General features: G+C 32.9%; 3 protein-coding genes, 1 non-coding gene and 3 pseudogenes across 10 annotated transcripts; 2 read left to right on the plus strand and 5 right to left on the minus strand.

The window, feature by feature from the left end:
- Positions 1–504: 504 nt before the first annotated feature.
- LOC111278096 (DNA replication licensing factor MCM3-like) lies at positions 505–6,191 on the minus strand. Its single transcript, XM_022864556.2, has 17 exons — positions 6,009–6,191; positions 5,800–5,897; positions 5,478–5,686; positions 5,080–5,210; positions 4,762–5,000; positions 4,426–4,662; positions 4,076–4,230; positions 3,783–3,991; positions 3,526–3,691; positions 3,252–3,454; positions 2,923–2,982; positions 2,751–2,840; positions 2,340–2,476; positions 2,064–2,138; positions 1,762–1,903; positions 1,448–1,545; positions 505–845 (listed from the first exon to the last, which is right to left on the minus strand). The coding sequence occupies exons 1-16, from the start codon at positions 6,072–6,074 to the stop codon at positions 1,486–1,488; spliced, it is 2,277 nt and encodes a 758-aa protein (XP_022720291.1). The 5' UTR covers positions 6,075–6,191; the 3' UTR covers positions 505–845; positions 1,448–1,485.
- A 114-nt stretch (positions 6,192–6,305) lies between these two features.
- TRNAR-ACG (transfer RNA arginine (anticodon ACG)) lies at positions 6,306–6,378 on the plus strand. The gene has a single exon. It is a non-coding gene; the product is annotated as a tRNA-Arg (tRNA).
- Positions 6,379–6,777: 399 nt separating this feature from the next.
- On the minus strand, positions 6,778–9,718 carry LOC111278600 (3-oxoacyl-[acyl-carrier-protein] synthase I, chloroplastic-like; annotated as a pseudogene). Its single transcript, XR_016344109.1, has 5 exons — positions 9,163–9,718; positions 8,784–9,082; positions 7,987–8,201; positions 7,594–7,685; positions 6,778–7,202 (listed from the first exon to the last, which is right to left on the minus strand). The product of XR_016344109.1 is annotated as a 3-oxoacyl-[acyl-carrier-protein] synthase I, chloroplastic-like (transcript).
- A 2,658-nt stretch (positions 9,719–12,376) lies between these two features.
- Positions 12,377–14,871, plus strand: LOC111278097 (high mobility group B protein 14-like). 5 transcript variants are annotated; one of them, XR_016344107.1, is made up of 6 exons: positions 12,377–12,657; positions 12,820–13,032; positions 13,458–13,515; positions 13,614–13,767; positions 14,415–14,495; positions 14,579–14,720. XR_016344107.1 is itself a non-coding variant. In XM_022864557.2 (6 exons), exons 1-6 carry the CDS (start codon positions 12,569–12,571, stop codon positions 14,627–14,629), a joined length of 537 nt encoding a protein of 178 aa, XP_022720292.1. In that variant the 5' UTR covers positions 12,382–12,568; the 3' UTR covers positions 14,630–14,871. The 5 variants fall into 5 exon arrangements, 3 of the variants coding, with proteins under 3 accessions (XP_022720292.1, XP_022720294.1, XP_022720293.1); XR_016344108.1 differs by having other exon boundaries at positions 12,378–12,657; positions 12,838–13,032; positions 14,579–14,871; XM_022864557.2 differs by having other exon boundaries at positions 12,382–12,657; positions 13,614–13,658; positions 14,579–14,871.
- Positions 14,872–18,317: 3,446 nt separating this feature from the next.
- Positions 18,318–19,107, minus strand: LOC149517658 (uncharacterized). The gene has a single exon (XM_089764843.1). The coding sequence runs from the start codon at positions 18,863–18,865 to the stop codon at positions 18,641–18,643; it is 225 nt and encodes a 74-aa protein (XP_089620969.1). The 5' UTR covers positions 18,866–19,107; the 3' UTR covers positions 18,318–18,640.
- A 3,050-nt stretch (positions 19,108–22,157) lies between these two features.
- Positions 22,158–22,968, minus strand: LOC111278601 (agamous-like MADS-box protein AGL29 pseudogene; annotated as a pseudogene). Its single transcript, XR_016344110.1, has one exon. The product of XR_016344110.1 is annotated as an agamous-like MADS-box protein AGL29 pseudogene (transcript).
- Positions 22,969–25,448: 2,480 nt separating this feature from the next.
- LOC111278456 (agamous-like MADS-box protein AGL61) lies at positions 25,449–26,008 on the minus strand (annotated as a pseudogene).
- Between the last annotated feature and the right edge of the window lie 1,973 nt (positions 26,009–27,981).

Genomic DNA, 27,981 nt, shown 5'->3' on the forward strand with positions numbered 1-27,981 from the left:
CATCTGGCACGCTATTTTGTTTCTCAAAAAAAAATTTTATATGAGTAATCTATTTTTTTTAATTTTTTTTTCATTATTTTTCTTTTTCTTCGCACCCTTACAATTCTATTTATTTATTTTAAAAAATAATAATTTAATTTTTTTAGTTGAGGCTGCTATGATTAAATTCTAATCCTAAAGTTAAATTTCCTACACACTATTAACATTTACACGATTATTTTACTCTTGTTACTCCAAGACTGTAATTTCTTTTTATGAGATACATACCGTATAAAAATTACAATTAAAAGTTTAAAACATATAATTTTTAATATACGTCAAATAATATATTCAAGAAAAAAAAAAAAAAAGGTGAATTGCAGAATATAAAACCACAATATAACTAATATTTGTAAAGCAAAAAAGCGTACAAAGTCACATTTCATATAAAAATAAAGCGTGAGAAAGACCATATCATTCAGCAATCGCTTATTAAAATAAGAGAATTTGAGGAAAAAAAATAGATTTTGATCAACTTAAGTTATAATTAACTCAAATTTTCATTGCAGCATTAGCTAATTATCAGATGTCGAGATGATTCTGAACTTTCTACATCTTCACTTGTAAAAGCGACAGGTGATGTCAAATTCTAATGCATATATAGTAAAAGCTAATTCAAAGCAATTCTCAGTTCACTTGTCAACAACAGTCATCGTTCTTTTAAGACTCAAGCTTAAAATAAATCAGAGTTCTTCAAATCAAGACTTCCATGCCAGATCATATTTCCTCTTTTCCACCAGAATACATTGTCCCTTCACCTTATATTCATTGCCTTAAGGTTGTTGCCATGTATGACTGCCTGCATTCTGTTAAAAGGAAAGCAAGTTTTACATATGTTAATATAATAAATTATAGATGAAAAGAAGTAAAAAAGTTTAAAAAAAAAAAAAAAAAACTTCAGAACAAAAATTTGATAATTATCTCAATTCTTATCGTTTTATTGCAATCAATTAAATACTCGAATATTTCATCAATTGAATCCTTATTATACGAAAATTGATTAACCATTAACATATATTTCCGTCAAATAGAAGACTCAATTGATATAAAAATAAATATTCAAAGATTCAACTGATCCAAAATAAAAAATTTGAGCTCAACTAAAAACTTAGATTCATTATCAATTTTTTATTCGAAGGCTTTTTTTATCCTTTTGTCAGAAAAAAAAAAAAGCTATCCTAGTAAGTTTACAGTCATCAGTAAACTGATCGAAGACGAGGGCTGGTCCAACGTCCAAGCATCACTCAACTTTGTATAAACACATGGGCAAATTCCACAAGAATTTGAAGAGATGAAGACACATCAAAACTTGCATATGCAAAGGAATTGATTGCGCTAGAGCATGGTGAACCAGATACATTCCCAGTCCCACAATGCTGAGATTGCATGAAAGAAAGTAGCTCCGTACCTGGTTAGTTTGGTCAAATCCAGGTCTTCTGTTAAATCTCATACTATCATATGCACTGTATCGCCAGCTATCATCAATATATTATCATCTTGCAGTTTCTGACATTTGTGAAAAAAGTGGTTGTTAATACATAGCCTTTCTATATTTTGGTTAGTTGGAATAAAAAACATGTAAACTGGTAGCGTGAACCACAAGTAGATATGAGTTTCAAAATGTTACACCAAATAAGATGGGAAAAATGAAGTGTCATCCATCACTTAGAATATAAAAAATTCATATCAATATTCCCATCCACAACCATATATCAACATTACCTCTAATATAGAGATGATCTCTGCCCTAGAGTAACGGACATCTGCTCTGCTGTTGACGACATCCTCTACTTCTGCAATTGATATAGTATCCTTGTGGTTCGCTCGCATATGCTGACCAAATATAGCTTTAAATGCTTCTATTCTGCAACCATGAACAAGGTGATACAAAAAAGAATTTAAAATGAAACTGAGAAGCAATAGAGTAGAGCTGATTTTGAGGGAAAAAAACGTGCTAACTCTGTAATTGAAGTGTTTATCAGATCTCGTCCCCCCAAAAATTAAGTATTTATTAGGACTCTGACCTTTCAAGAGAATCAGTGGCAGTGGGCTGCTGGGCTGTTGGAGGATCATCTACTTCCATAGCATCTGTAGTTGGGCTAGCAAAAGAAGAGAAGGTCAACCACATCAGGAAAAATTATGATCCTTAAACAATTTTCAGATAAAATTTATAAAGTGAAAAGCAAGTTATCTACATTATAAAGATAATTGAATTGCTTATGAGAAATATTTATTTGTAAAATTGTAAGGAACATGCATTTGTAAAATCTCATTCTTTTTAAGGCTTATCACATGCTCACCCTTGACGATCAGCTCTGCGTTTTCTCGCTTCTTCTCTGTGCCTTTCTTGTTCACGCTCCTCCATCTCTGTCAATTCTTTATGATAAATAGCAAAATTTAGAACTTTCAGAGCAGCTTCAACATCAATTTTGGTAACCTGCCATGATAAACATCATGCAATAGAATTATGAATAAAACGCATAAACCCAAATGCATATAAGAGGAAATATAAGCCATAAGCAAGGGCCGAACATGCAATTCAAAGACATACAAACATGAAATCACCAGATTAGTTTTGGTCACAGTTGACCCCAAAGATTAAAGATTGAATTTAAAGATTAATAAAAGCAAGTTTTGGGAAAAAAATCTATAATTAACATGGGAAACCCAAGTATTACAGGAAATGGCTTCTTTTTTGAGGAAAAGGTTACCTTTCTGCTTAACTTCAATTTTGCATGAGCAGTTGACAGTCGAATTATGGTTTCCAAGGTTCTAGCTGTGATTGGAAGGGTTCCGCCAGTCTACAAATACCAATCACAGTATTAGAATTATCAGTTGAGGTAAGTATATTTAGGTGCTTCTTGGCTGGTTAGAAGAGCAAACCTTTGCATTCGAACTGGCATTTCTGAGCTCTGCATAGGTTGTTGCAATGTGTTCTGAAGCCTGCAGGTGAGAACATTTTAGAGTACGCCCTGGGTGAGTAAGTTACATGTGTTTCCATTACAGGTAAGTTAAATATGGTAGTAGAGACATGTTAACAGGTAATGAATGTTTCTGTTAGAGAAGATATTGCAGAATTACCATGCATATTTTTTGTATTGATCAAAGCAGAGGAAAGAAACAGAAGAAAGCAATCAATTCAAATGACAGGATAATATAAATGGATTACTGAATAAATAAACACACACATATAGTAAAAGAATAATCACAACCTCATCAGTCAGCTCAGGCTGAATTCTGTGCTTCGCATAATGAATATACTTTTTGAGGAACTTTATGGTAAGAGTATCACGCTTCCGACCTCTTTCTGCTTTTCTCCCATGTAGCATTCGGTTATACTTGACAAAAACAGATGAGTCAGCATCAGCTTCATCTTCTCTTCCATATCTTGAACTTCCATCAAGAGCTACCTCGCCTACATTATAATTATCTTAGTAGGTACATGTGCCACCAGTCTTTAAGCACACAAGCAAACTCTTTGCCTACCTCCATCAATAGCAGAGCGAAACCGGTGCATTCTCAAAACATGCTCAGAGATTTGACGATCAATATCAGCATCCATTTGATCCAAGACAATAAACAGTAAATCAAAACGAGAAAGCAAAGAGTCTGGAAGTCCAATGTTCTTCGTTGGAGTCAATGAACGATCATACTGCATATTCAACCAACAACTGGTATAAACTCAAGACTTACAACCTTGCTAGTGGAGTGACAGTGCATCCTAGCAACCAATATACACTCACCGTTCCATATATGGGATTTGCAGCAGCGACTACACTGCATCGAGCATTCAATGATGCATGGATTCCAGCTTTGGCAATAGTTACAGTTTGCTGTTCCATGACTTCATGTATCGCAACACGATCTTGATCATTCATCTTGTCAAACTCATCAATGCAGACAACACCTCTATCACCAAGGACCATTGCACCTGCTTCCAGTCTTTTTTCTCCTGATCACAGAGATATTAATTACCTCAAAAACACCAAAAATAAGACCATAGGCTGAAATGCTAGAATCAATTGAAATGCTTTACCTGTTTCTTGGTCAGAGGTGACAGCAGCTGTCAAACCAACACCAGAAGAACCTCGACCAGTGGTTGAAATAGCCAAGGGAGCAATGTTCATGATTGCTCTTAAAAGTTGGGATTTTGCTACAGATGGATCTCCAACCATCATCATGTTAATGTCCCTAAAAAAGTGCAAGAATTTGCTTATGTTAAGACTTAAAACTCTACCTAATTCAAAGCATAGTTGTATAGACTGCATAAAGCATAAAATGAAAAGAAACAAGATGCAGCACAAAGAAAGGAATTACAATCAGTAGGGCCATGATCTATCAGATGCATAACTACAAAGACAATTAAATAATAAGGGTACAACTAACCCTCGTAAATGAGTTCCATTCTTCAAATTCTTTTCCACTCCACCAAGCATCAGTAAAACAACAGCTTTCTTTATCCATGAATGCCCATATATAGAAGGTGCAAGGGAGTTACCAAGCAGGTCAAACGTATCATCTCTCTCTGCTATCTTTTTAATATTTTTCAGGTCCTCAGGACTGTAGATTGGTGCATTGGCCTCTTTGTTGAGCAGAGAGACATTATTACCTATAAGAACGGTCCTACATTGCAAAATTGCTCATTCAGGATTGTAAATAGAAAAGACCAAACTACAAGGAGGATTAAGAATTACTTTCAATGATGCACTACATAAGAAATACCTGAATACACCATTCACACTACCCTTGCTTTTTCCTGGAAGAGCTTTATATATCCCTACAATAGCCACACGATCTCCAGGCTTGCATGAATCAACCAGGTCATCCTCAACTATGACATCCACAGTTCGTGGAAGCTGACCAGGTGCAGCATTTTCAGGTACTTCTTGAATTGATAAGGTCTGGTGATCTTTGTATTGGCACAACCCAAATTCAGTCACCAATAAGTTGCCATTTTCATCCTGAAAAAATATTCCCCACGAGACATGCTTAATCCAGTAGCCATATTGATACTATGAGATCTATAACAGTGGAAATTACCCTAGTAGGATACACAGACCCAGTCGGCAAACCATTGTTGGAGGTGATGTCCCTATATTCCCGAACGGTGAAGCTTTCAGTGGCAGGACAAAAGTGAACACTTTTAACAACCTTTGGTCTTACCAGAGAACCTAGATGGATATGGGTATACAAAGCAGATCACCACACAGTAAAAGCATTGATGGGGAAAATTCCAAACCATATAACTAGGGTCGCAAACATAATCTATATATAGCATATAAAAGTGCCCAAAAGCATTAGGGATTTTCAATTCCCAAAATAACAATTTTTCAAAGCAATGTGCCCTCTTTTACAAAACCCAAAATTCAATTTCTACAATGTTTCAATAATTTAATTATACTTAAAATTAGAAAGAAAATTTGAGGGAAAAGACGTACATTTGGTGACAATGCCCACGACGCAGACCATGGAGCCAATGAATTCGGAGAGGAGCTCTCTGGGTGTAACGCGACGAGAAACAAAAGGGCCTTCAAATCCCACATGAAGCATTTCTCCTTCTTTCAAATACTTTGGGTCAATACTTCGAGCAGCTTCCGTTACCGCATCGCAAAATGGCTGTATATATTCACCCGGATTCTTCAGAATCCTAAAACTCAGAACAATAAGAAACAAAAACCCTAATAAGTTTAATTCAACCAACGCTCAGAATGGAAAGAAAAAAATAAGGGAAGAGAAAAAGAGAGACGAGGGGGAGAGTACCTAGGAGCCAAGTTGTTAAAAGAGTGGAGATCGGAGATGTTGACGATGAGGCGGCGGCGTTTGTGATTTATCATAGCCTTGATTTCATCTTGGTAAATCTGAGCAATTAAACGAATAAAATTTAAAAATATGGATAAAATTATTGCTAGGAATAATTTTTTTTTAAAGAAAGGAAATGGATAAAGTTTGGATAGATGAAGGAAAATTACATCTTGAGACAGGAATTGGCTGATATCTTTCTTCCGATCTGAATAATCTTGAGCTCCCAACTCCATTTTTTTCTCTCCCTTTTCTTTTCTTCCCGATTCTACACTGCACTTTAAGAAGAAAACTAAACGCTTTTGCAGTCAGCCCCTGTTTTCCTTTAATTTCTTCAGCCCTACCAGGGAGCTCGTCGTTTTGGCGGGAGCAAGTGAGCGGATGAGTCCGTTTTGGCGGGAATTGAGCTAACATAGATTCACATTCACATATAGATAATAATATTTTGCAAAACATTGATATGAAATGACTCCATGGCCCAATGGATAAGGCGCTGGTCTACGGAACCAGAGATTCTGGGTTCGATCCCCAGTGGAGTCGGGTTATTTTTTTATAAAATTATCAAAATATTGATCCCAGTAGAGTTGTTCGGTCTTTTTTTTTTGCACTTTTCTTAATTTTTTTATAAAATTATCAGATTTTTTGAAAACTTATAAGATTGGACTTCCATGAAACCCACTTGAGATGATATTGACTTAAAACATCCCGAAATCGAGTCTTTTACCAGAGTTAATGGTTTGTGTATTTATATAAAATATATATATATATATTTTATATCATATTGTTATTATATTATATTTTAAATTATTAAATTTATCTTCCACCGATTAACAGTGACATAATTCAAAAAGTCAGAACTCAGACCAGAAAAAATCACACCTTGCTGATTAGCGTCGTAACAACAGTAGTTTAAAGGAAAAAGAAAATTTGAGTCCACAATTTTTAGGCTAGTAAGAATTCCACTCAAAATGGGTCAAGAAAAAGTTACGAGTTTGAAGCAGCCTATATAATGGATAAATGGCGGAATCTCATACGAGCTAAGATCTATCTTTCCCTAACAAAATGCAGAATAAGTGACGTGACTTTCATGGCTTGAAGGCAGAAAATGCCACAACAGCGTTGTGTCCACCAAATCTGAAAGAATTCGAAATTGCTGAATCATAAAGGGCTCAGTTAGAACTATGGCTTCTGGTCCAAACCAACTGAAATTAAGTAGAGAGGAGAAAGGCTTGAAGAAATTGCAATAGGAACTTGTCATGTCGCATGAGAGGGATAGGAGTCTTACCAACATTAACCTCATGCTGCTGCTTTTCATTGGCAACAGTGTCAAACGTAACTGAAAGCTTTGGATTCTGCATTTAGATCTACAGAGGTACATATAATAGAAAATTATCTATTTGATCCAGACCATGATTGTTGGGATTGGGAGGTTTTTGAAGATGAAGGAGAGGAAAAACAAAATGAATTTTAAAAAATCGCAAGAACCAAGATGTTCTATTTTGAAGGGGAATCTCAAAAGGAGGAATCATAAAAAGGTTTTTGTTAACCAAAAAGGAGTGAATGAATAAAACTAAAAATTTTAAAATGAAAATCAAATATGTGAGACTTGGGAGAAAGTTTGAAGAAAAAGTAGAGATGGGAAATTATTAAAAAGAAAATTAAAAACCATGCATGAACAAAACTCAACAATATCTTAAGTTAGTTTAATACATTTCACAGAGCAAACATGGTATTAAACAAGCAACTAGCACGTACAAATTGATTTATGGTGGGATGCAACCATCCTGTGGTAATGGCCTTCACAGTGGCAATGGCTTCTAAACCACCTGCTGCACCCAGGCAATGCCCTACCATAGACAGAAACAAGAAGCAAAGCAATCAGCCAATAGCAAGAGAGCAACATCACGGTATGGTCACCTCAAATTTTGCAAAATTTGAGGAAATGATTAGTTAACCAGATGCATATTTCGAGGAGACTCAACTCAAAGACTGCCGTTAAGTTCACCATAAAACAGAGAAGTCATTGGTGCTATTGAATATATTTAAAAAAAAAAATGCTTCCACAGGTGTCAGAAAACTTAGAAGGAAACAACATAACATGGGAAATGAGAAAGATCTAGAAACCAGAACAAACTGGATTACTCCTACCATATATAAAGGGAATTCGGTGAAAAAGCAGAAAGAATCACCCCCTCAGGGGACACAGCGGCATCTTCAAGGCTTCTCAAAATGCATGAAGACACCCCAAGACCATCAGATCTTGGATCAGTCATATGAGAAGCATCACAATCAACAGCTCCACCTAAGTACTCAGCAATAATTGGTGCACCTATTTTCATTGCATGTTCCAAGGTCTCCATTACCTGATAACCAAAAGAAATAATTCATCATAAAAGGCTAGTGCATTTCCCCCTTCATTAAGATCAGTCAGTTGAATATAACCATATAGCCAACTAAGTAACAATCAAACCGAGAATCTTTGTGCGAAAACACCAATCCGTTAACTCAAGACCGAGTCTCATTAACCAAGTTTTCAATGTGATAAAAGAGAGCAAAGTATGCAAGTATAACTGGAAATCTTTTCCTCAATTACCCGGTGAGCATTTATACTTCAACTCCGCCAAACGCCACAATAATATGTGACAAACTTCACATAAATAGTGAGTTAGGCTTCTGCATCAAACAACATACTCCAAGGACAAAGATTTTGATATTACAAAGGAACGGTTAGTATCTCATACACACACACACACATACACACACCATACCAGGTTCCCTCACAGTTATACCTCGAAGCTTGGGCAAAATGCCTACATTACTAACAACGGTATCAATATAACCAATGGAGACAAAACAAGACGCTGACCAGAAATAGACAAAATATCAACCAACAAGAAGCTAAATGACGCATATATAGGATTAGCATGTAATGAATGCTAACTTACCAATACTCCAACACCTTCACCCATTACAAAGCCATTTCGATCTTTGTTCCATGGCCTAGAAGCAGTTTGAGGATCATCATTTCTTTGAGACAATGCCCTACAGGCGACAAAACTCCTCAACCCAATAGGAATAATTGCAGCTTCAGTTCCACCAGTAATCATCAATTCAGCCTTACATCGATGGATGTCGTTGGCAGCAGCAGAGAAGCAAGTAGCACAAGTAGTTGAAATTGAATAATTGGGACCCATGAAACCAAGAGCAATAGCAAGCAGCAACGAGCAACAGGAAGCATCAGGGTCTGTAGAATTAAGCTACGTTAGCTAAGGTTCAAAAGATTCATGCAAATAAACAAACAACTCTTTCTTGTAAATATCGCGCATTGCCAAAGCCAGTAAAGGAATAATCTTCGGTTAAGCAAAACAGTTCAATTAACAAAACCCACCAACCAAAAACCATTAAAAAGAACCACCTTAGATAACTGATCACCCCCGAGATCAGCATCTTCCAGCGCCTTCTTGCCCGCGACAATGCAGTACGTCAAGCAATCGTCAAGTCGCCTATCGTTCTTTCCATCAGTGTACCCTTCAAAAGTGAACCCCCGGATCTGATCCGCGAACCAGGTTGGAAAGTTGGAAGCGTCGAACCTGTCGATGGGTCCGATCCCACTCTCCCCAGCCAACAATTTATCATAGTAAGCATCGACGTTATTCCCAAAAACGGAGACCAACCCCATACCCATGACAACAATCCATTTTTTGGGGTCCTTCTCGCGCTTGGGAGCAGAAACGATGGGAGATGAAGCGGTGATGGAAGAGAATCCCTTGAATGGCCTGGGCGGGAGTCTTGATACATTGGGAAAATGGGGATTGGGGTTGGGTTTTTGGAGAGGGTTTAGAGGGGAAGCTCGAAAGGATGGGGCTTGAAGAGCTTGCATGGTTGACATGGGAAGCTAAAGGCGATGATAATAAAACGATTAAAAAAAAAAAAGACCTTTACTAAAGTATGATTTTGATCAAAATACTGAAAAATATCAATTAAAAATGGGTGACAAACAAACAAGAATAGAATAAAAATAATATCAAAGAAAAAAATTCATCTTAGTAAAATAAACAACAAAATCACAAAAACAATATAAATATTAAAGGAAAATTGAATACTAAAAAAAAATATCACATATTATTAATAGACTTAAAATATATATATTTTTTAATTAAAAAAAAAAAACTAATCATAAGGTATTTGAATATTGAAAAAAAAAAAGATACGTGCAATTTTAAATTTAGATAAAATATTTGTTGTTTTTTTATATATTTATGGTAAAAAATCAATAACTTAATTTTTTTTGAATTTAACTATTTTAATTATAAATTAATTACTTGGTTAATGAATGTTTTGTCATATATTATTAGGATGTGTAATGCACAAGATAATGATATTATATAATAAGATAATATTATGAATAAAATTAAACTAAATAATGTATTTTATCTTGTGTTTAATATGTGTAAAAATTATAATATGATAATTTATTAATTGATCAAAATTATATTTTTTCAAAATTTTTGTAATTTAAATTATTAATATAATTTTTAAATGTATAATAAGACGTGTAAATTTAATATAATAAATTACAAATAACCCTCTTCACTTTGAGAGAATTTAATTTTTCTATACAGTGATGATTAATCCTCTTTATAAATTTATTTTTTTTTCTTTATATACAAATCAAATATAATAGAAAACGATTATTATCCTTTCATATTCATCATTCTATGCATTTATCTTCTTATTAAGGTGATGTGATCTAACCCCATACCAAAATTTCAATTCATTATCTATATAAAAATAGTTTTCCATCTATTTTATTCTAAATTATTTTCTTAAGAAATTTTACAAATAATTACCATTGGTCTATATACATTATAAGACATATGAAATGTTAAAAAAAATATTGTAATGCAAATAAAATATATCTATAAGTATTATATGTTATTATGGACATATGGTCTCATTTAACTTATTAAATAAAGTTTTTTATAACACTTTATTTAATTTTATACATTGGAAAATAATTTAAAGTTAAAGTGAGAGTTGATTATATATTTATTGTATATGCGAAATTATAACAATATACATATTTCTTGCATGCATTTTGTTTTATTAATTACTACACAAAAATCGATTGATTTAAGATGAAAATATTAAAAACATATATTACAAATCGAATAATATGAATGCAATATATCAACGATTTAATAACATATAGTAATAATAATAATAACAACAACAACAACAACAACAACAACAATAATAATAATAAAATATAATATAATATAATATAATTAATTAATTAATGAAGTCCATAATTTGAAAATTATTTTATAATGTATTTACATAGTTTAAATACAAGATAAAAAATATATACATATTTTATATAAAAGTGCTCAGGTTAATATTAAATAAGATTTTAATTTTTAATTTTTTTCAATAATTTTATCTCATTTAAATGAATATAAAGATTATAAATTATTTAACATAAAATATTTGGATAAATCTAATTTTTTAAAATTTAAAATATTTTAAAATTTTAAATAATAAAATCATTAAGTAGGCAACTACGATTAAAAAATTATTCAACATGTCAAAATTTTAAATTATCCATATAAGATTACAAGTATGTAACATCATCAGGTAATCATGTATCTTATAATATAATTATATATAATTATTTAAATATAATATTTAATAAATTTTAAATATAAATCTAAGTACTTATAATTTTTATTTTATTTTTAAATTACGACTTTTTTTTGTAAAAAAAAAAAAAACAAATTTGGTGATTAAATGTTAAAAACCAATATTGTACTCAAGATAACAACCATCATTGAAGATATTTATTGGATATACTAAAAAGAAAAATAAATTTTATATTGGTTATTGTACATAAACAAATATTTATATAACTTTCATCTAAATTCTCACATACCACCATATAAGAATCTAAATATCATTTAACCACTCATAAAGTCCAAATAACACATTTTTTTTACATGGCTTTTCACGAGGAAATTGCATCATGAAGTCGTAATGTTTTCACAATATTTAAATTTTATTCACAATCCTTTGATTTATTATAAGTTTATTCAACTATCAACAATAGAATATAAACGAAATCTATCATGTTTATATCCATTTAAGCGTTATATATGTCATTATGTGGTACATTTTGTCAATATTCTAACTTTATAAATTTAAAATATTATAAATGAAAATTTTAAATTTGTAAAATTTTAAAATTTTAAATTTATGAATGAAAATAAAATGTTATAAAATAATTTACTAACTAACAATGCAATTTATTCCATGATTTATATATGAAGCCTAAGCAAGTTTCATTTTTTTTCCTTTTCAAAAAAAAAAAAAAATCAAAATTTGAGAAAATCATGAGTAATTTGCTCAAATAAAGGAAAAAAAAGGCCGAAACCAATGGGCTTATGATGTAGTAATTGGGCCTGTTGTAGGGTTAAAAAAAGACCAAGTGTTACTATTAATGAAGCCCATAATTTAACTCTGAGGGCTCGTAATTTATTTTAACCACTCAGATTCACGCGACGAAGTCCAAATTCCAACTTGAGCCGACTGGAAACGGGTGAGTGGTGGTGCGAGAAGCGGCGTGAACTTAGCAAAGCAGAAGCTCTCGGTCCCGGTCTCCGTAGCGGTCGTGGTATCCTTCTTCCGCCTGCCTGAGCGCTACAGACTTAAAAACTAACCCAAAGAAAAAAAAATGGCAAAGAAAGCTACAAAGTCGAGAAAATCTCGCTCATCTTCAACCACCGCTGCCTCTGCCTATAATCCATCAACACCCTCCAATGAGTATTTCTCTCTTTGCTTCCTGCTTTATAGTATTTGTTCCTATTCATCTCAGTTTTCTTTGCTATGCTGAAAAAAAATAGAAATCTGCAAAACAAAATTAGCTTTTTTTGTTTGTTATTTTTGTATGCTTTGTTAGTGAGGACTTTTTGGGGTTAATGATAGATTCTGTTGCTTGGAAAGAAAACCTGATAGGAAAATGGTGTTAAGGGTAAAATCAAGTGAGAAAATGAAGAGGTCAGCTCAACAGAGTGTTGTTAGCGAGAGAGAAAAGAGACCCAAGTCGAAATCAAGACCCAAATCGAAGCAGAAGAAGAAGAAGACAAAAATTGATGCTAAAATGCCCAAGAAACCCCCAACTGCTTTCTTTTACTTCTTGTGAGTTTTTCTTATGTATCGTCTGTGTTCATAAATTTGGTTAACTTTTTTGTTGATAATAACATTTCTCTTATGCCTGCAGTTTCCTATGCTATGTATTTTTGTATTTGTTTCTTTATTCTTTTGGCCAAACTTGGAAGATTTTCGTTGTTGTGTTGAGTTAAAGTCGATTTTCATATTTCTTGGCTGTCTTCAAATGCAAAATCTAAGTTGGCTTTTTAGGCTTACCAATGGATTCTGAACTTAATACTTCATGGGGCCTTGGATGTCCTAGGTTCAATTGTATGTAGAAAAAACATATATTCTGAATGGTGAGCATGGGAGCTTTTATCAAAGGATCTTGCCTGCTAGTTTTATTGAAGAAAGTGACCGTCCTCTTGTGATGGACACAAATCTAACCGAGTTTTCATTATCTTATACTCAAGGGAGGATTTTCGTAAGGAATTTCAAGAGCAGAATCCAGATATCAAGTCAATGCGAGATGTATGTTATGGTTTGAAAACACAAATCTTAATTTAGCCAATGAATATCTCTCTCTTTCTAACATATATGTTAACGAATCCTGTGATAAATTGTTTCAGATTGGAAAGGCATGTGGTGAGAAGTGGAAGCTGATGACATATGAGGTTGTGCCTTGTAATCTTGAATTGGCTCTCTTTATTGCTCATGAATCCATATAATTGACATAAGCTATTTTTGGTTTGCCTGCAATATGAATTGTTCCACGCTCAGCATGTAAGTCAAATCTGGCTTTTCTCTATGACGTTGGAAAACAATAGCACTTGCAGTTATGATAACTTATATCAACCTTTTATGAATATGTTTGTAAGAGTTAATTGGTGGAGACATGTTTATTTGAGTCAGAGAATAAAGCAGTTTTAGTAATAATGTTTTGTCTTGTGCTAGTCGGAATCTTAGGCCATTAATCCATTATCATGGGTGGCGTTGGCTTGTCAAAGCATACTTAAGTTTACTTTAAACACAATGTGAACCACGTTCATGATCTGCTCATAGCATTATTTGCTTAAAGATGAAGAAATAGTTTTGATATCCTACTGCACCATACTTTTAAGATTTGCACATTGTTGCTTGGTGGTAAAATTGTTCCAATTTTTGTTGTTGCCGCTACTCTTGAAGAATTTCCTTAACCTAGCTAGGGGTGCATAAGTTAGTTAGAGCATGTATAGAGATAATGTCGCAATCAATATTAGTGCATGGCTAGGACGCCAATGATATTGAGGGTTGACAGTTCATATTCCCGATTTGAATTGGAAGAAAATAAAATATTACGTTTAAATAGAAAATAAAGGACTTTATAGATGAAATTGAGAAACAATTGTCAGGGTTGTCTAACTTTTAAATTTCAAATTTGCCTTTGATAGGAAAAAGTTAAATATTATGATATCGCAACCGAGAAACGAGCAGAGTTTGATAGAGCCATGGCAGAATATATTAGAAGAAAGGTAAACTTGATAGAGGTTTTCAGTTATATTTTATCTCTGCAATAGATAAGCAGTAATTATCTTGCTCAAAATTTTCATGGCAGGAAAGTGGTGAAGATCAAGAAACTGAAGATGACTCAGAGTTTGATGAATAATCCTTAGGATTGTGTTTTACCAGGATATTCATTGAATAATAGATGTAGTGGTTATGACTTACGAGATGTATATTATTGCATTGAGTACTTTCATCCCTGTGTCATTCTTGTGTAAATTACTGCTTGTGCGGGCTTCATAGTTCATCTGACTATTGCTTAAGTAAATATTCATGTATGTGTCTTGGACATGAAACTTGGTGTCTTATTATGGTGATATTTTTCATCAATCGATGCTTCATCCATTATGCTATTGTTCAAGTAAATATTCATGTATCTATTATTAAATGAAGTTAGAGTACTCGAAAATGTCTCGTGGCCTAGTTCTGTTGAACTCTACGTTGGTTTTTGCTTGATGTTTGGGTTTGCAATTGTTATGAATCCAGGGAAGAATGGCTTTGAAACAATGCACGTTTGTTGAATTGTTGCTTCTTTGTGTATTTTTTTTCTTAAGACACATTTATGTGTCATATGAACATACAATTAACTTCAAATATAACTGTAAGCTAACACGGTTCTAAATGCAGTCCTTTTTATGATCTTGGTTTTTATATTTGCTTTTCTATAATGCTATTGTTTTATCTGGTGATTTACCATAATTACATTTCCTTCTCTCATTTTTATAGTTGACATCTTTTTTAGATGATCACATCAGCATCTTCTGGTTATAATAAGGACATTATGGATGGCTGGATATGGGTTGCTTCTCTTGGGGCCATCACAGCATCTTTGGTTTAACTTATTGTCAAAATCTTTGCCCAAACGAGATATGCTGACGACCTTAAAGAAAATGTTCACGGGGGCAGACAGCTGAAGCCACGTTGTCTCTGTCAAAATTCTGTAACCCCGAGATAATCTGTGGAGGATATATAAAATTTTGAGTCAAATTACATATTATTAAACAACAAGACAGAAAAGAAATGCATAAAAAACAAGTTGTTCTTTGAATTACCTTGAGACTCTTCGTTCATGGAAGTCTTTCAGCACTGCTTCTCTATTACTTGATAGAAGTCCTTTTTTTAGTAGTTATACTTGTACTTCTTCTGAGAGATGCATAAGGTTTTGAAGGGAGAAAGTCACCAAGAAAACGGTTTCTGCTGTGTTTCAAAGCAGTGTTAGAAGATGGAGAAACTTTCACTCATATTGAAGAATGCACGTTTCACTCTTTTCCCATATCCAAGTAACTGGCAGCTTTGTAGTTTTTAAGCTGCTTCCAGCAGATATTTTTGGTTGCTGTACTTCCGGTTTTTGTGGGATATTCCACTATCTTTGACTCTGGTATAAATGGGGGGCTATTGGGCACAAAATCTGGGCCTAAAATGCCCAACCCATGTGAGGCAATGTTCGGAAGATACGATTCGAATTGCGTAACAGGGAAGAGTAAATCTACCTTCAGGTATTCTACCAAATTCAACCATATCTAACACACGGAGTCAGAGATACAACCAAAAAAATAAAATAAAATAAAATCCAACCAAACCATCCAGTAAAAACCAGACAAGAGGAAAGTATTCTTACACTTCCTTGTTGTTAGAACCTACTGTACAACTGTTCATTGATTCTGGAAATAGCTAAGGCATTGCAGATTTGGTTGGGACACCAAGGATGTCTTGTATACGCAAGGGACGACAATGGATTTTGGGAGTTGGCAGCTATCAATGGCAAGTAATATTATCCTAGGGATGCATACTGAGGCAGAAAAGCAGGATCGATGATGATAGCAATCATGATTAACAGGGTGATCTTTTCTTTTTCTTTCCTGTTATAGATTAAAAGTAAATTGTTTCCAGTTATGATAAGATTTATGGTACAATGCTTGATTCATAGGACACTTAAAAATTAGGAAAACTGATAGTAGTGTCTCTTTTAACTGCGGGATCATGTCTTTAACTTTGCTCCCAGCTCCTTCGAAACTTTTTTTGTACCTAAAAGTTAGGACGAGGGGAGGGTAGGGAGGATTTTAGGTCTCATAAAATATTTCTATTGAATTTATAGATCATTTATCAAGGAAGACTATTGATTATAAAATTTGAAGTTAAAAAAAAAATTCAAATATGACCAACTCAATCAAAACCAATCAACATTTCCAAATTCTTTATTGAAAATTCATTGTCATCTTTACGGATGGTTCATACTTCAAATTAGTACTATTATATATATGTGTAATATTATTGGGATTATAGAAAAATGACTTACATTGAATTTCTTCTCTCTTGCTAGATAAATTGCTTTACAAATTTTAGGACTCTAATGGATAAAAATTATTAGTGTTAGGAAGGGCTGCCTGCATCTAAAATCTTAAGTTCAGATCAGAGTATTAGGTTTTCTTCAGGGCTAAGGTATAAGGATCATGAAGTATCCAACTCTTAGCTGGCTTGGTGTTGGACTACCTCATTTTGCGATTGCTATTACATTTTGTGATCATGTCATAAAATTATTTGACCTATCTAGCTATTTTTCTTAAAGATCATAATTGACTAGGGAAGAAAGAATCGTGTAAATGCGAGGAAATTGTAAGTCGCTGAGCTGTTTGTATAATATTTATTATTCGTCGTACGGTTTAAACTGGTTACTAGGCAATAGCTAGTACCCTTTAGAGATTTGAGCAGGTGGCTTCACCTTTACGTGTTCAAAACAATCATCAGCGAAGACAAAGCCGGGCGACGATGATCTCATCATACTGTACTAGGAGAGATTGGAGCTCAAACTCAAGGTAACGTGTGAAGTTGAAGAAATGGAATGCATTAGGTTTGCCGTATCGGTCATATTTTCAAATAAAAAAACAATGAAATAAAACCCGTTCAAGTCCAAATCAATGACGAAATTCAGGCTTAGCTGTAAGCTTGTAACCTGAGACAAGAAATTTACATCTGGAAGAGAGAATGCAACTATCAATCGTTAACCTTACATTTTTATGGGTACTATTGGACATATCTGGAACAAACAGGGGAGGAACAAAAACACAAACCAGTTATGACTGCTAAATGATAAGGGTGTCACATTGTTTCTGCAGTTGTTTATCGGAGAAACTACTATTTGAAGGGCCAAGCGGCCCAATTGGAACTTTAATGAGTTTCTTGGGGCCTGGTAATTACTGGGTTAGGTCTTAACAATTAAGCTTGAACACAGCCAGTTTTGCCAGTCATTCACTGAACCACGGTGTTGGCAATTCCATTGGCAATAATTGATGCCAGTTGCACGTGCAAGGGGTTTTTCGTGCTGTATCTATATTTTTCCATAAGGTTCTGCAAACTTCAAAAATCAAATGTATCAGAATCCTAAAGAATCAAATGTATCAGACCTGAGGATGGTCCCAAGAATCCTAAAGGCTCAACCAAATGAGAGTAGTTGGTTCTGCTCCTAGGCTTGTCTTGCCTTTGTTTTTTTGTCGTTTCTTTTGTTAAATTTGGTTGGTATCGTCTTGGTTCTGCTCCAAGAACCAAAAGATTCCTGTCCTGCATAACGCTGCTACTCAGAAGTCATAACCTGGTGAATGGGGCAACTCTAACCTTTAAACATTACACAGCAAGTAGCAAAATTCCTCACATTTTCCTTGGTTCGAAATTGAAAGTGGCTCAAATCAATCTTGTACAAATACCAGATAAGACTAGTCCTTCTCTTTTTATCAATGAGGAAAATCAAACTCATGAAAAAGAACAAGTAGAAAGGAGGAAAATAAAACAAAACAAGATTCTCAAACAGAAGTTAATTTGATTAACCATTAACTTTATACATCAAGAAAGTCCTGCTTTAACCAAAAAAACTTCCCCCACAAAGACTGAAGTTACCAAGTTAGCTTTTCTTTCCCTACTTTTCCAGTTTTCCACCATCCTTTCCAACAAGTCTGGGAATTTAAAGATTCCATAATAGTGAAAAGTAATTTCTTCTCAATGAAAACCACCATGCAATCACTTTCCCTCTCATAACCCAGGTCAGAACTCACAATTCTGAATATTATTACACCCCAAAAGGAGAGAAAAAAAAAGATACATACTACATTCACACATTCAATTGTCAAAAGTGACAACCACAACAAAGATAGAAGAAACAGAGAGTAGCCACCAAGAAAATAGCCTCTAAAACCGACGCAATCCTGAAAAGTACATCGTCAATGAAAGAAAGATGAATATTTAGCTTCTTCCACTTGAAAGCAGACCCCAAAAACTTCCACCTCCATAACTCCTTCTTTATCAGCCTCTTGAACAACACCCACCTCTTCGTCCTACCCATAACTTTCATTTTTAGTTTGTCTTCTCTGGGCCTTGGCCTTTAATTGGAGAAGAAGACGAGTTGGAGAGGTAGTTATATATCGGAGAGGAAAAGTTCAGTTTCTTAAGAAACAAGGATAAAAGGAATAGTGGGGACTGGGGTGACAGGGTTAGCATTGGTGAGTCAAAATCAGAAATGGGAACATGGTGTGGGTCCTGGGAAAGTTGGAATTTTCGAGTTTTTCAAGAAACCGTCCCTTGGCGATGATAGTGCGGGAGAAGGTCAACAAATTTATAATTAATTAGTACTGGGAAACTGGGATGGAATGTTTGGGCCACCAGTCCACGCTCCATCGCCAGATGGGAAGAAACTGAGAAACCAACCGTGCGCGTTGAATCTATCTTTCAAGTAGAAGGTTTTTTCTCCGTAGATACGTATATTTGCATTATATAAAATATTAATAATTTGTATATGTATATTATATTTTATATAAAAATTATATATTATAATTTATATTAATATAAAAATATAAAATATATATTTTTAATTTTTTAAAATTTATTTATAATTTTTATTAAAATTTTAAATTAATAATTTATATATTTTTATTTATATTATTTGTATATCATATCATTCTATTTCGATAAGATTGATAAAGCGTTACTTTCCTTCCGTTTTGTTGTAGACAGACTTATAGTAGTATTGGCTGATTATTTGGACTTTGACGTCAAATACATACGGCTGATCATGGCCCCTCTCCCTATTTTGAAAATTATGACCAATTCTTGGCTAAAGTTCAACAAAAACATATTCCTTTTTTTTTTTTATTGAAATATCAATAACTTAGTACAACTGTCTGATTACATTTTTTTATTATGAAAAAAAAATTTAAAACTTAATTCTTTGAAGAGAATGTATGCATTTATTATTAGATAAATTATTAAATTAAATCATGTTAGATGCATTAATTTGATAATTATACAATTTACTTTAATTTTTTGTATAAATAAGATCAGAGCTTAAAAAATTAAAAAAAAAAAGTGTTGGAAAACAAAATTTTAGCTTTATAAAAATTAACCTTTTAAAAAAATTAAGTGAACTATTTAAATTAAATTCTAAATTCAATTTACAAATCTTTTGAGCTATTAGATTCTTCTTCTTTTTTCATAAAACAACCATACAGGAAAGTATAATCACGACAACGATAAAGAACCAATGATGCCAAAGAATCAATTCGTTTCAGTTTCATATTGTAGCTGCCTTACTGGAATTCTATCTCATTCTAGTCATTCTAAGTGAAAATGTTATAGAATCAAATAAAATTATCTGACGTGTCATTTTTTTGTATAAAATTTTAAAAAAGTCGAAGAATAATGAAGAAAAAAGAAAAAAAAATTATGCCATTTGACAATCATAACTATTTCTAGTTATGAAAAGGAACTTCCCCACATTCTATTCAAATTGGCAGCACTGATACATACATATATATATATATATATATATATATACACTTAAAAAGGAGTTAATGCATGATACTTTAATGATTCTTTAAGAACGATGCTTGAATTTGAGACTGACCTTTTGAGTTGGAAAAAAAAAATACTGCTTCATCTTTTCAAAATTGCTCTTGCTTATGATTTTTTTTCTTGTTTTGACAAAGCCATCGCTTTTGTTAATAGTGGAAGTAAAACGTCAACAGTTTTAAATTAAAAAAGTGCAGCACTCAATCGAATCTTTGCCGGTGGAAACCATCAAAAAGCATAATCCTTTGTCTAGGTTTCTGTCACTTAATTTGATTGTTACATATGATAATACAAATAGTCTTTAATAATATTAATAAATAAAGCTTCATTTGAATGATCAGTGAAGATAATTTTCATTGTGTCATCATGTAATTTTAAAAATTAAGCCTTCAAATGAAGCATAAATGAATTAGTTACTGTTTTGTAATTGGATTAGCGTGTAAAGTTCAAGAACTTCTGCAAAAGGAAATAAAGGTTTCAATCTTAAATTTTTTTTTTATATATATATTTCATACTTGGTCGGTTTAAATATATATTTTCTTTCAAAGATTTAGGAATAATCGTTTTATTTTCTTTTCATGGTCGGTTTAAATATATATTTTCTTTCAAAGGTTTAATCTTTTTGTTTCCTTTTTATATTTTGCCATGTATCAAGCATAATACAGATTCTCCAACTAATTCATTTTGATGCACCTTTATAATTTACAGTGCATTGTTTCAAAAATCAGCTAATGAAGGCATAATGTAAATATATACATTCAACACGGGAAACATCTGCTTCTATATATTTAGTTTCAGAGTAACAGGAATTGGTGAGAATATGTCATTGGTTTTTGCATATATATATATATATATTTCAAATGTCTATAAAGAAAAAATTTATATGAAGGTTTTAAAGTGAAATTTGTGAATTTTTTTTAAAAAATGACTTAATAAAAATTTTAATAAACAATTTAAATCGATAGATTAATAAAATTTAATGTAAAAATCAATAATATATAAAAAAATTATTAAAAATGTTGTTTATAATTTAAATTTAATAGATGGTAAAAATTTTGTCAATATTTTTATTAAAAATATATCAAAATTTTTTCAAAATTTACACACTTACAAGTTAACAGTTTTGATTTTTTATTTTAATTTAATTATTTTTAGTTAAAAATTTCATGAATTTCATTTTAAAAACTTTATCTAAGTTTTTATCGTGTAAACATATTCCATTTACGAATTTAAAGCTAATCAGTAGCAAACGCTTCCAACCAAATTTAGAAAGATACATGGAGTTCGGTTGTATTTTTGGGAATATTCAATTGTGTTCAAGACCAACTACGATCCCCCCAATGTTACTAAATAAAGTCCTATGACTGAAACTTTTTATAAATCATGAAAAAGGAAATGACTTTGGAGAATGTATTTGGACAAGATAAGAATCAAAATATATAAAAAATATAGCAAAAATTGATAATTAATTGAAGATAATTAAAAGAAAAAAATTATATATACTCATCTAATGCATGCATTTCACACACTTACATCAAATATAAATTTTTAAAATTTTATTATAGTCCATAAAAATTTTAATACTTTTCATTAAGATGTTAATTATAAGAAAGAATATATATATGTGAATGTATCATTTAAATATACTATTTTAGTGCATGAACCTAGCACTGTACTAATTAAAAATATCTAATTACTCTAGTACGTATGAACATGAATACAAATTATATATGCAATTAGATATTTGCTAACATTATTACTAAATAAAGCCATGACAGAAATCATTAGCTGATCTAAAATTTGGGAAATTTGGATCAATTCTATTCAAGAACAAACCATAATACATTTTTTAGCAACTTTGACTACTTAATTTTTCACGATCAGCAACTTTGACAGGATTGGTTGATAGGAGCAGCAAAGAAGACGATGCCTCAATCTCACTAACCCGCAGTTTCAGATTCTCACGAAGCTTCTCCATTGATTGCTTCATCTCCAAAAGCTCATGCATGTTGAGTTCGTTGATGGGTTTTCCGTACTCGTGTTTTCCAATTGCCTTGATCGCCTTATCAACCATATCTCCTTGCTTCTTTTCTGCCTGTAGCTGCTTGAGAAGGCCATTAAGCTGCTGTCCAAGCTTTTCAACTTGGCTTTCCTGCTGACACTCTACCTGGCCAGGAATAGAAACTTTTGGTTTCGCGTCCTGATATAGAAACCGCTGCGCCACTGCCTCAACGCTTGGATGGCCAAACGAGAAGGGCTTGCCTCCAGGGGAGAAAACAACGATGGCAACTTGAGCACCGCAAAGGATAGCAAGCTCGTTCGCCTTCTTGAACAGCCCTGATCGGCGCTTGGAGAAAGTAACCTGCCTCGAGCTGCTATTCTTCACTATTTCCATCTCAATTTTTCTCCGACCCATGTTTTTTTCACAAATTTTTTTGAAATATGGCTTTGCTCTTGAGATAGATCAGCCTTTATAAGAACAAACTAATGAAAATTGAAAGGTTTTTGTGGGTTGGAAATGTTTCTAATATTTGATACTACCATAAATCGTTCATTATTTCCATGTATAATTATTTTTCCTAACATGGAAATATCAGATTTTAGAAAGCAATTCAATTTGAGTTAATTTTTATGGATTCTCCTTCTTTTAAAACATATCAAGGTATTGTTTTGTGGGTGGTAATAAGGCCATTTGGGGTACTGCTTTCCATTATTTTCTTGAATTAATTCAGTCATTTAGTTCTAAAAGAAAAGAAATTTGTGCTCACATTCTCTTCTCTTTTATAACTTGCTAATAAGAAGAACACAACATTTGAACTCAACCTTGTTCTAATTTAGCAAAATACCATTTGGCACTGCTTATATGTACTGATGTACACTTTATCAATCTTTGTCTCATGAATTGACAGAGAGATTAAGGTTGAAAGAATTTTAAAAAGGTTAAGAATTAAATTGGCACAATTGATAGCAAAACAACTTGCTATAATATGATTTACTATATTTTGTTGGAACATTTTCAAAATAATAAATTACATGAATTGCATGTGATAGTAAAAAGTTATTTTTTTTTAATTGATAAAATTATTTACTAAAGAGTTATGTTTTATAAACAGTTGTGTTTATACAAATAAGCATATTTATTGAGAATTATGTCTGGACAAAATAACTTCTATTTAATTATAAATAGAAAATTTCTGATTTTCGAAAGATAAAAGATAAAATTATGAAATAAAAATATTTTGCTCACAAAACAAAAGCTAGAAAAGCCCCCACTAGCTTTTTTATAACCAAATCATATAATTATATTTTTATGCCGATGGAAGTTCAATGGATTAATTTTGTCAACACAAAATCTAGTCTATCATTGTGTTTCATTATATTTTTGAGGTTTATCACCATAGACTTTTTTGTATACAAATTAATCTAGTGAGAATGAATAAAACTTTAAAAAAAGTGACATCATTACATGCTTTGAAATCTTTCCTTAATTTATCATATTTTTCTTAACCCCAGTTCTAATATATTTGTCATGTAAATCTATTTAGGAAACATAAATTGCCATGGATGGAGAAGTGATTGGGCCATTGGGTGGCTTTACTTGTCCTGGTACAATCATCTTAAAATAAAGTGTCAAAGGGAAACCTACCAAATCCTTCATTCTTCTGGCCACCCAATTTTTAAGATTTTGGAATTGAAGTTATCATCCTTCATTCATCAAAATATTCTCATGTAGAATAAATTAAGAGCTTGAGCAATTTGGACAATGAATAAAATATTAATGATCGGTATGTGCTTAATCTTGGTTTAAGTTAAAACCAATAAGAACATATGAACTTCTAACCTTTATTAATCTTATATTTGCATCGTTTTCCATGATTCTTGTTGTCATATAATGTTACGCAATGGAATCAAATATCAGGAAAAACCCAAATTTCAGGTTAAATCTTGCTCTGGAGCTTTTGGTAAGAAAAAAGGCTCAGATTTCGGTTTCTCAAAATAAGTAAATCACAGCTTTTATCTGAACATAATAATTTCTGGAATTTTGGCACTCTTTAGAAGGACTAACTGGAAATTGAATGAATGGGAAAATAGAGAAGAAAAAGTGAAGGAAATATACGCTTCAAATGAAGTTATATTCTTACCATTAATTTATTCAATTCCATTCCCAAGGGAGTGTAATATTAAGACTTAAGAGTTACATTAATGCAGTTAGCAGTGATAAGGAAACTTTTTCATCACCATAAATTTGACAAAAGCAACCTGTTACTATGAAATATTGTCAATGAGTCATATGAAGTGTGAAAATTTATAGAAGGGACATATATATATATATATTTATATATTCCAACGATAAATTCCATACAGTATAATTAGTTTCTTAAAGACAGGCGTGTCTGTTAAGGACCGCCATTAATCATTAAGTGAAAACTAGCTAGATAATATTTCATTGCAGGGCAATCTTCAAGAAATTTCATTAATTTTGGTTGTCTGGCTGCAAAACTTGATCTGGAAACTTGAAAGGAAAAGAGCAGATTCCTTTGTAATATATTCTCCTGTTTCCTTAATATGAAAATATTTTAAGGTTATCCTAAAACTGAAGGGTGTTGTAGCAGCATATGAATGGCTGAGTCACCAATGTAAGTAACGCTCAAGGTTGAGCTCAAATGTTTACTTAGCATAAAAGTTTTCTCTCATGCAGTAACAGCGATAGGAATGGATAAAAGACTTCACTAATCACCAGTTTATTGAAAAATATTTAAGCTGATAATGGGATACATAACTGAAATAGCCCTAGGCAGACAGGAAACTGTAACTGGTTTTAGACTTGCTGTTAGTTGGCTATATGAACATGATCATGTATGTCTTAGCACTCCTGAAATTCACAAGCCTAAGATCAATATGAAAAAGATAAATAACAACTAACAAGGTGAACTTTATTTTTTGGATAAGTAAAAGATTTTACTAAGCAGCAGGCAAAAAATCCTGCTTCAGGAGCAAGGTAGACTTTATTATTACTCAAGATAGTTTGAGTTGTTCGTAACTGCTGGTGACCATGGCCGTACCTAAGAGGAAAGACATGAGGAACTTCCTCATTTGCATTGGTAGTAAATGGATTGGTCAACTGAGCCGGATCCATTGGAGCAAGCAGTGAAGAAGTGGCTCCAACACTTCTTATTCATATTGCTATAGAGATTGTTGCGAAGATCCTCAAAATGAGTATACAGTTCTTGGAGTTCCTTCTGGTTAAGTTGATCAATGGGAGTTTCCCACCAGCCATGAGTTTCTTTCTCAATTGTCAGCTGATCAATCGCCTTTGCTGTCTCTTTCGCTGCATCCAGTTGGCTAAGTACCTCATTTAACTGCTGGCTTAGCTGATTGATTCTTCCCTTTCGAAGAGCCTCCACAAGAGGGTTAGTGTTGTCATTTGGAGCGGGATTTTCGTGCAGAAAGCCGTTAGCAACAGATTCAATAGAGGGGTGGCCAAATGAAAAGGGCTTACCTGCCGGTGAGAAGACTATAAACCAATCTCAGCGCCACATAATGCAGCTAGTTCACTTGCTTTCTTGTAGATCCTTGATCTGCATTTTGAGAATGATATCAACCTGTCAACCTCCAGCCTGCCCTTAGTTTTCTTGCCAGAGCCTGACATTGCTAAAAAAATCCGACCGAAGAAACAGAAAAGAAGGTTAAAAGGGAATGTTATATTAGATGCTTTGGAATGAAGGTCTTGTTTGTTGGGGATGCATATATATAGGACAGGAAACTCAAGAAATTGAATGCAATTAGCCCTTTAAGTTGTCTCCTTTCTGTCATTGCCTCTCTTAGCGTATGAAGAACAAATGTCTCCATTGGCACTATGAATTCTCACTTTAGTATGTTTAATATTATTCATTTGTCGCACATACTTATTAAAGTGTCTAATTAGTGATTAACTGTGCTTAATCAGGCTATGGTAGTATGATGTATCTGTTTCAGCAATCGATAACATCCATTCGATGTTAGCCATCCATGATCGTGTTAACATTAAGAGTCCAGTATCCAATCGGGAGGTAGATATGTTTTTTAAATTCTTTACTTACAAATCTTGACTCATTGATTGTGTTTGTTAGGGCTCGATCATTGCCGAATAATGTGCTAAGATAGATGTGATCGGTAGTGCATGTTGCACTGTATTACCACCCGTCTAGTATATGTTTAGTTGTGCAAAATTTTAATTTGATAGAATTAGGAGCATGCTTTGCCAGTGGGGAAGGCTCATTAATAGTCATCTCCAAGGTGAACTAATCAAGGGCTGTCTTTGATTTCAGGAAAGATGGAAACAAATTAATTAACTAAAAGAGGACAGTCATATGTTACAGCAAATATGCCACAAGTAGCAAAATATTTATGATATCATGGTGCATTCTAAGTCAGTTATATGTTGAAAAGTAATAGCACTGAAAATTGATAATGTCACTCAGTAAATTTAGAGGCTTACCCAGGAATAACTGATTAAATGAGGGGAAAATGGATGAAAAAGAGGGAGGACTTCAAAAGAAATCAAGAAAAAATACACCATGCACATAGCAGAAGTCAGGCTCTATCATGACCTGCTTCCACCAATCCAATATGATGATGCTATCAATATGAAAGAAACCTGCTTTGCATCTCTACTTAGTTTTCCCATGAAGGAGTGCAATCTTTGGCAGCAGAGTTATATAGGATACTAAAGGTGAAGGCAGTCAATTGTTCTAATAATTCAACTTCTATTGTTAATGCAATTTGCAGTACTAATGACAGGTTCTTGGATGCAAACATTGTGTTGAAGTTCTTTTTATATCTATCATAAGGCCCTTATAGAATTACAAAGAAATTGTAAAACAGAACTATTAGTAAATGAAAAGATGAACACCATAACTCTCCACAGAACAGGGTTAGCATTTTCCATGTGCAAAAACCAAGAACAATGAAGAAAGATGGTGCATCAATTTTTTTTTAAATCAGTGGTTAGTTCATTGCCTGCTTTCATGGAGTTCATCGGTTGGAGCAATAAGAATGAGGGCTTGAGTGGTTATTGATGATTATACTTCATGGATTTCTTCCTGGAGCTATTGCATGTTCATTGGCTCTATAGGAATGCAAGTGAACTTGATTGTTCTATTCAGAATTAACATTCGGGTCATAGACTTAAAAGTTTTCCCATGAAGCCACAGACAAGTCCATAGGCCACGAAACTGTAGAGTTTATTTCGGCTTTGCAGCCCAAAGTCCAGAACTCCCCACCTAATATATCAACACTCCTCTTCTTAATATGGTATTTTACACTTTTATTGACTGCTTTATTACTAGTACTATATAATTGTCTGTAGAATATAGAATCTTTTCCAAGAATAAACCCATGATTTATGAATTGAGTTGTGCTCTTTCCATAGGATGCTTGACCATCCAACCACTTCAACATATACATTTTCGTGTAAAAATTATTAATGTAGAGCTTCTGATGAAAAATTAGAGCTAGAGATATGGCCAATGATTGAAAACCTTTGTTTCCCCATTATACATGTATTATATATAAGCATGCAATGGGATACAAAATTTTTCAGAACTGAGAAAATAAACACCCTTTTAAGGTTATTTTCAACCA

This window comes from Durio zibethinus, chromosome 8 (assembly GCF_047325235.1).
Source record: "Durio zibethinus cultivar Kanyao isolate XHJ-2024 chromosome 8, ASM4732523v1, whole genome shotgun sequence".
NCBI lineage: Eukaryota > Viridiplantae > Streptophyta > Magnoliopsida > Malvales > Malvaceae > Durio > Durio zibethinus.

What these genes read in the sequence shown, in the direction of transcription:
- LOC111278097 (XM_022864557.2), top strand. Translation starts at nt 12,569, where the DNA reads ATGGCAAAGAAAGCTACAAAGTCGAGAAAATCTCGCTCATCTTCAACC. An exon ending in ATATCAAGTCAATGCGAGAT is followed by an intron (nt 13,516 to 13,613) that starts GTATGTTATGGT and finishes AAATTGTTTCAG; the next exon opens with ATTGGAAAGGCATGTGGTGA. An exon ending in GGAAGCTGATGACATATGAG is followed by an intron (nt 13,659 to 14,414) that starts GTTGTGCCTTGT and finishes TGCCTTTGATAG; the next exon opens with GAAAAAGTTAAATATTATGA.
- LOC149517658 (XM_089764843.1), bottom strand. Translation starts at nt 18,865, where the DNA reads ATGAAAGTTATGGGTAGGACGAAGAGGTGGGTGTTGTTCAAGAGGCTG.
- LOC111278096 (XM_022864556.2), bottom strand. Translation starts at nt 6,074, where the DNA reads ATGGAGTTGGGAGCTCAAGATTATTCAGATCGGAAGAAAGATATCAGC. An exon ending in CACCTCTGACCAAGAAACAG is followed by an intron (nt 3,992 to 4,075) that starts GTAAAGCATTTC and finishes CTCTGTGATCAG; the next exon opens with GAGAAAAAAGACTGGAAGCA. An exon ending in ATGCCAGTTCGAATGCAAAG is followed by an intron (nt 2,841 to 2,922) that starts GTTTGCTCTTCT and finishes TGGTATTTGTAG; the next exon opens with ACTGGCGGAACCCTTCCAAT.